This window comes from Populus euphratica, unplaced genomic scaffold, assembly GCF_000495115.2.
Source record: "Populus euphratica unplaced genomic scaffold, PopEup_1.0 scaffold85.1, whole genome shotgun sequence".
Taxonomy (NCBI): Eukaryota; Viridiplantae; Streptophyta; class Magnoliopsida; order Malpighiales; family Salicaceae; genus Populus; species Populus euphratica.
Genome location: NW_011499898.1, coordinates 1,006,020 through 1,013,427, shown reverse-complemented (window position 1 = coordinate 1,013,427; position 7,408 = coordinate 1,006,020). Strand labels below are relative to the sequence as shown.

General features: G+C 32.8%; 1 protein-coding gene across 1 annotated transcript in view; it reads right to left on the bottom strand.

Moving 5' to 3' along the window:
- Positions 1–510: 510 nt before the first annotated feature.
- EMB2004 (RNI-like superfamily protein) overlaps positions 511–7,408 on the bottom strand; it is an 8,241-nt gene continuing 1,343 nt past the window's right edge. The window contains exons 4-18 of the mRNA XM_011035894.1: positions 7,194–7,252; positions 6,928–7,065; positions 5,662–5,736; positions 3,834–3,917; positions 3,672–3,733; positions 3,439–3,508; positions 2,411–2,486; positions 2,187–2,317; positions 1,994–2,053; positions 1,829–1,903; positions 1,625–1,729; positions 1,361–1,456; positions 1,178–1,258; positions 996–1,097; positions 511–908 (exon numbers count right to left, since the gene is read on the bottom strand). Coding sequence (XP_011034196.1) covers positions 840–908; positions 996–1,097; positions 1,178–1,258; positions 1,361–1,456; positions 1,625–1,729; positions 1,829–1,903; positions 1,994–2,053; positions 2,187–2,317; positions 2,411–2,486; positions 3,439–3,508; positions 3,672–3,733; positions 3,834–3,917; positions 5,662–5,736; positions 6,928–7,065; positions 7,194–7,252 — 1,283 coding nt within the window. The 3' untranslated portion in view covers positions 511–839. The remainder of the gene's footprint in view (positions 909–995; positions 1,098–1,177; positions 1,259–1,360; positions 1,457–1,624; positions 1,730–1,828; positions 1,904–1,993; positions 2,054–2,186; positions 2,318–2,410; positions 2,487–3,438; positions 3,509–3,671; positions 3,734–3,833; positions 3,918–5,661; positions 5,737–6,927; positions 7,066–7,193; positions 7,253–7,408) is intronic.

Here is a 7,408-nt window from a genome sequence, read left to right as displayed (position 1 = left end):
TTTTAGATCCACCCATCCTTATTTGTTATATAAAAAAATATATCAAATGTTTCGAACTTATTTAATCTAAGAATTAATTGATCCTTCCTCAATGTTTTTCCACTGTTTCCCTTAATTTAAGATTTTATATAACTTTTTTCATCAATTTCTTTTCATATTTAAAGTTTTTTCTTTTAATTATGAAAACCCTTTTAAATATTATTTAGTGTTCACCAGCTTCCCTTTTAAATATTATTTAGTGTTCACCATTAAACTTATAATTAGAGTTAAAAAAAGAGTAGATTTAATGCATATAAATTTAATATCGATTTAAAACAGGCTTGAATTAGATGTATAAATTAAATTTTATACTGTACGTGTACTAAAATTAAAATAAAAAAAATACAGAACACAAACTCAAAAGTTATCCTTGAGTAATTTACAGTGTACGAACGTCTATCTCCATGCCACTTATAATATAATGTGCTTTTCAGTTGCTTCTTCGAGATTAAAATCAATATTTATATTGAATTTGGTACGATTTAATTTTGTAATAATTCATTAAAAACTCTCAACAAATTATACAGTACCGCAACACTGAGCGTGCTTGCTAGTTATTTACTATAAGCAGATGAATGCTACAAGAAAGCTTGCAAAAATCGGAAAGAGTTACAATGACTCTATGATATGATCTCTCAACCTCAAAATTTCCAAATGTTGGATCCATGGATGTTGGCTATAGCTCAAAATTCTAACTTCACATGAAGTATCCCCTAAACTAGCCAGAAGAACAAGCAAAAAGAATGGCTCCTGTTCTAATATACGATGACAAGCTGCTTCCCTGTTCGGCGATCGATTTTCTAGAAAACAATGTTTACTTCCTTTTCATTCATCTCATATACATGATCCCTTGCATCGGTGAGAGCACTCTGCATGGTATAATAGTTTTCCTCCATTAAAAACACTCCAGAAAAACAAAATGACAGCCGTCCAAGGAAACAAGGTGAGGGGGTTACCTGCCCAAATTTTGTAAGGAAGTTATTTCCGAGATTTAGAGAGGTGATTTTTACATCTTCATTTGCCTTGAGGGCTTGAGCAATGGCGAAAGCCCCATCATCCTGCATGCAAAATCAATATGATACGGGGCAAAATGCTGCTGATTTGTAAATAAAGATTCAATAAAAGAACAATTCATTACTCTTATTTCATTAAATCCTAAGTCAAGCTCAGTTAGAACTTCATTGACAACTTTCAAGCTGCGAGCCAGACAAACTGCACCCTGCACAAATTTTAATTTGATGGAAAATGGAAAATGAGTAAATAGAATAGAGTGACCAAAATGGCCCAAAAGCCCTTAAAAAAATAATCTACAGGGACAAACTTCATCTCTGAGCCCATTTCCTCGCAAGTCCAGAATCGAAATTGTATTGTTGTATTTCAAAGTATCTGCAATGTACTCTGAGCCCTTTGCTCCTATCTGCAATACATTTACATGTCATGTTATTAATACTACTTTCAATAAACTATATAGATTGAGTCATGCTATCGGCAGTACGTATACTTTTATAAGCACATTCTTAGTTTCTTAATGTGCTGCTTATAAATTAGGAAAACGTCAAAGTATTATGAACGTATATGGATCTACCTGGCACCAACCCAGCTTTAGTGCTTTCACATTTCCATGAAACTTAAGAATTTCTGATAACACCTTCATTCCATCTGGTCCAAAGGGATTATAACCGATTTCCAACTGAGAGAAGGGGGATGCGGGGTGGGGGTGAGGGTGGGGAGAGAGTTATCATATCCAAACTGAAAGAACAAAAAGATCAAATCATGGTAAAGGACTTACCGTTGTGATGACAGTGTTGTCTTTTAAAACTTGAGCTATTTCACTTATTCCCTTGGCGTGTATGTTATTTCCTCCCTGTAGTCTCAGCAATAATTCAAGAGCTCCAGAAAAAGTGATAAATGGACGCAAATGAGAGATTATTACAGTAAGGCATTCTCATCTTACCAGGTCTATAATTGCTATACTACGGTTTTGCTTCAAAGCATCAGCAATCTTTTCAGCACCCTGAAAAATTACAGGAAATAACAACATAGTGCAAATCAATGTTAAAGAGCAATTTTAGCATTAAATCCATTACATTAAAAAAAGAAGAAAAGAAGCTGTATAATAGATGTATATATTCTCACTGTTTCATTACCTCATCACCTATGTCATTCATGTACATGTTCAACCAAAATAAGCTCTTGCTCTTTTTGACATACTCGGCAACATGAAAGGCACCTTTTGCACTAATTGAGTTGTTGCCAATGTCTAGATGCGTAAGTTTTGCTGAAGAAAAAATATTTTAGATTTTTTTTTTCTTTTTGGATAATTGTAATTGATAACTAGAATTATATAAGTTATATGTCTAGATGCGTATACCTTTGGTTGAAGACAAACCTGACATCAAGGCACGAACTCCTTCATCTCCAATAGAATTCCCTTGCAAGTGAAGTTCCTGAACAAAATAATCTAGCTATGAATCTCGTTTCCATGTTAAGGCGAGATCTATATAGCACTGGTATTTCATCAGAAACTAATAAAACCAAACAAAGATAAGTATTCAATAGGGAACTTCCCATATTACCAAATAAAGATAAGAATACAATGCAAAAGCTGGTTTCACTCAACCTGCAGAATTAATACATCCTTATAACTTTTTTTTTTTTGTTTTTCATTGTGGTAAGTGTAACGTTTTCACTGAGAAAAGGGCTGTCTGCAAAAAAAATAAATTAAAAAGAATAAATACTGAACTCATCCAATTCTATTGGGAAGAATCTCTATTTGAATAATCCACATCCAGTTGGAACATCTAATTCAACTATTTGATTCAGGCCTTTTACAAAACAAGTCATTATGAAGACTGAATGATGATATTTTTCCATCCCTTCAAAAACATAAGCAAAGACAGAAAATCCCATATTACATGCCTTGACTATTCCACAGTTTCTCAGATCATTCTCAATATCATCTACATCATCAAAGTCTCAATTCACTGGGAACCTGTTTTCCAAAGATTACAGCATGGAGGCTAATAAATTGATCCTCTGATCTAAACCAACTTCAATTGTTTCTAATGTAACAAGTTGTGATTAATTAAACCTGAAAAACTAAAATTATGGATTGGAAACCATCCACATCCAAACTTTCTTGATCTCAAGGTTTTCAAACTGAACTTCATCAACAATCAGTGAACATAGGTAACTCATTAAATTGGCTTGATTGAGCTATGTACTGCACATTTGCAACTTATGAAACATGACTTGCAATTTTGATGATTCTAGTTTAGTTTTACAGATGTAATTATTAGGTAGAATATTCCACATGCACAAAATGATACATATAGGAGCGCAACTCCAACCATGTAGAATATAGCGAATTGCAAAAAAAAACACAGAAAATTTACATACTCGTAAAGACTTGTTCCCCTCGAGCCCTTTAGCCAAAGCATTAGCCCCCAAAGCGCCACCATAATTTCCACTTAACAATAATAGAATGTCAATCAAAATAACATAAAGAAAGAAGTTAATATGAAATACATATCTAAAGCTGTCAAGAACTTGTCCAGCTAAACACACAATTTGATTGGATAAACAGGATATCGCATAATATTGAATAACAAAATTTAAGGTCTTTCACTCACTTGATATATATACTTCGTACAGCATTATTCTCCAGAAGTGCTCCAGCAAGACTTGTAAATCCCTACTTGCATTCCAAAAGGAAAAAAAAAATAAAAAACAGTAAACATAGCAGCTTCAGATATCAAAACCAAATTTTAGAACATGTTGAGGTAACAGCATACAGAATAGTCAATCATGTTGTTATTAAGTTCAACCACCCGCAAGGTTGAACTTTTCTTCAACAAGTCAGCAATAGCCTTTGCACCCTGCAAATAAAACACGTGACAGTTAGGCACATGGCACAGTATATGCCTTCAGTTATACATATGTATAACTCTAAAAGGCATGGATTTTTTCCTGTGCAAGGCTCCACTGTTCATCATTTCACACATTATTGTGGATGGGCCCGTGCAAGATTTTTTTTTTCAATTAGGTCCACAATTTTTTTTCCAGTGATTTAGTTCAAATTGAAAACCAATTCATTTTAATTTCTTATGAAAAAGTGGAATTGAAAGAAGAGGAACTGAAATGAAGAAGGTGTTAAAAATGGGTGGCATGTCATATGTTTCGCAAAAGATACACTTTGGTCCTTAAATTTTAAGAATCACGCAAACTGTACAATTTCAATACCTAAATGTTTTTCCAATTTAATTTTGATGAAAAAATTCATTTTTGTTATTTTTTAGTTCCTGGTTGGGGGGGAGGGTGGGGGGGGCGGTCACCAGATTCCAGCGATAGAAAAAAAAAAGTGTCGTTAACACTAATTTAGATCATTAAAATGAACAACATTTGTATCAAATGGTTCCATTTGATGAGAAGAGTTTATATTAGGTGTTTTTTTTTTTTTAACCTTTAAAGTTCGTGAAAAAACATACGAGTTCTAGTTAATTTGTGGTTTCAGGTTGATTTTGGTTTTTGGGGTGGTGTTTTGGATTTTTTAAGGCCATATATATATTTATTACGGTTCCTACATTGTTTTTTATGTGTTTCAAGTACAAAATGAGTTGAAAAACAAGTGTTTGAGTAAAAAAAAAAAAAAAAACTAAAGCCTTGATTTCCCGGCCACCATAATGGCTAGAATTTGGACAAATCAGACGCCACGTCGTCTATCAGCAATCAACATGTTGTTTGATTTAAAAAAATTAAAGTGGACGCCTTGCAAACTAAAAAACATTAGGGCCCATTAGTGCAGGCCTGCTAGGGTAGGCCTTAAAGTTGGCCCCTGAAAAAATGGGCCAAGCGAGCGGGCCTAGCTTGCCAGGCCCAATAGTATGTGGCCTTTGCTTCTTCTTTTTTACAATTCTTTTTTTAAATTAATGGTTTTCTATGGTTTTTTCCTCTATTTTTTTTTTAATTTATATTCAAATTAGTACCCCTTCTCTCTTTCATTTTATTTGGAGAACCTCTTTTAAATTACGATTATTTTTTTAGTTATGCATTTAAATTTGAAGAATTTTTTTGATTCATCTATATTTTTTTATCTTTTGTGTGGATGAGATTTATTTTTTAAAATAAAAAAACTTTATTTTCAGATAATATTCCTAATATGTACAACCTTGCATGATTTTTTTTCTTTTATTTTATTCAATCAATTTAATTTATGTCTCTATTTCTATTATCATTTGCTTGAATAAAAAAATTATTTTAATAAATAAATTTACCAAACACAACCGGGTAAATGTTTCATCTTTCGAGATTAAATATTTTGATCTACACCTCTCTCGATTTTTCAAGTTTTATTTTTAAGTATCGTTAATGACATTTTATTTATTTATTTATTTGCATATCTAGTTCTCGATTTATTTGATTACATATATACATAAAAAAATTTATTTGAATTTAAATTTTTTAAACTATAGAGATACGTTGAGAAAATCTGCATATACAATTTTTTATATAGGAAATAAAAATACATGACCTAGGACAGAGCACGGGTCACATAACTAGTGAAATTTCAAAGCTTGTGAACATAGGTGTCACATACTAATTCAAAGCTAATAGTATGCTTACCTCATCACCTAAATCAGCACTGTTCAGCTGGAGCTTTTCAATACCAGCATTATCCACCAATATCTCACACAGGATCTATTAAATAAAATGAAAACATCATCAACCACATGAACCAGAGGTTGTAAGAATTAACATCAATAATATAAAATCCATGGAAGGAAAAAGGTACAAACTGAAGGTCAAAGAAATTATCATGAACATGAATGTGATCAATTTTTTAATTTTTTTGTGCAGGTAGCAATGCACTTGAACTGCTCAAAACCACAAGAAGCCTATATTGATGTCAAACTGAATTCTACTTTGAAGTATGGCCAGTTATTGAAAGGTAACAGGAACACTTTGTATAGAGTACGATATCTGAAAGGCAATGTTGGATGCGGGTACTTAGAGTTTCCTTGAATAGTCGGAATTAAAATCCATCAGGATTGTTGGTCATCCTTATACATTCATCTTCAATGTGTCTCTTTAGCAGCTGTGTTTTGACAATCAGTTGATCTAGTTATTTATTGGAAAGTAAAGAAAATCAAATGAGAGATTAATGTAATTCAACTTCTGGCCTGCATCAACAAGCAAAGGCAATAGGAAATTCACAATGAAAACTATATAGTCGGTTTCAAATACGGACTAATTGCAAGGCCTCTCTATCAATATCTGTCTTCTCTTTTATGGTTTCTATGTAAAGAAAATTCTGATGTGTGTGGATTTAAATTATAAGAGAAAGTCCTAAAACCTAATGCACTCACCAAATGGTCCATGATTTGGTTCTAGTGAGAGGTATTAAGGTATCACAGCAAGGCAATGTTAGGTTCATTCTTAACTACATTTAGGTGGAGAGTGCCCATAAGCTATTATTAGTAGTTATACTTTCAGTTCATTGTTTTCAACAAACTAGGGCTTCTATATATGGAAGAAAGTTAATCTTTACATGTAATTGCTAAGTAGCTGCACAGAAAAGGTATGCTAGCTTGGTTGGAACAATATGTTAAGTAAAATATATCTTGTCCAAACTCTGAGAAACATGACAATATATTGAGGCAGCCAGCAATAAACATTAAAATACCCTTTCCATCTAATTGTCCAGCTTAGGAGAATATACCATATAACAACACAGCAACTCATCTAAGTTCAAAAACACATTAATCTGGAATCTTCTTCATGCCCAAAATTTTTAGGAGATATTCTTTTCTAATGTCTAATATATCAAGTATCCAAATGACCTTCTTCCTATTTGCAAAGTTATTCAAACAAAGGTAGACTTAAGCTGACCTTGGCTCCTTCATCACCAATAGGATTTCCGGAAATGTTGAGAGTTTTTAGAGAAATGTTTGATTGAAGTACACGGTCAAAGGCTTTTGTTCCTTCTGCAGTTATTCCATTTGCAGCAAAACTCACTTCCTCTAGAATCTGAAAAGCAGTACATTAGAAAATTCATAGAGATAACAATATCACACTTGCAAAATGTATGACAGGACATAGAAAAATGCTATTCTAATGATGAACAGACCAGACATAGCTAGTTGAAGAACTCTAACCTGATTGTATGCTAAGCTCTCAGCAAGGAAAAACAGTCCTTCATCTCCGAAATTACATCCTGCAAAAGACATGGAAAGGTTTGCATTTAAAATGTCTACTTGCTAGGAAAGAACTAGAGTGGGGAGTGGCCGCCTGGATCCTAGTACAAGGTACTTAGTTTCTCTCGAATTTCATTTCCTTGGAAATTTTTAGTATTTTTATCTGTATCTTATCC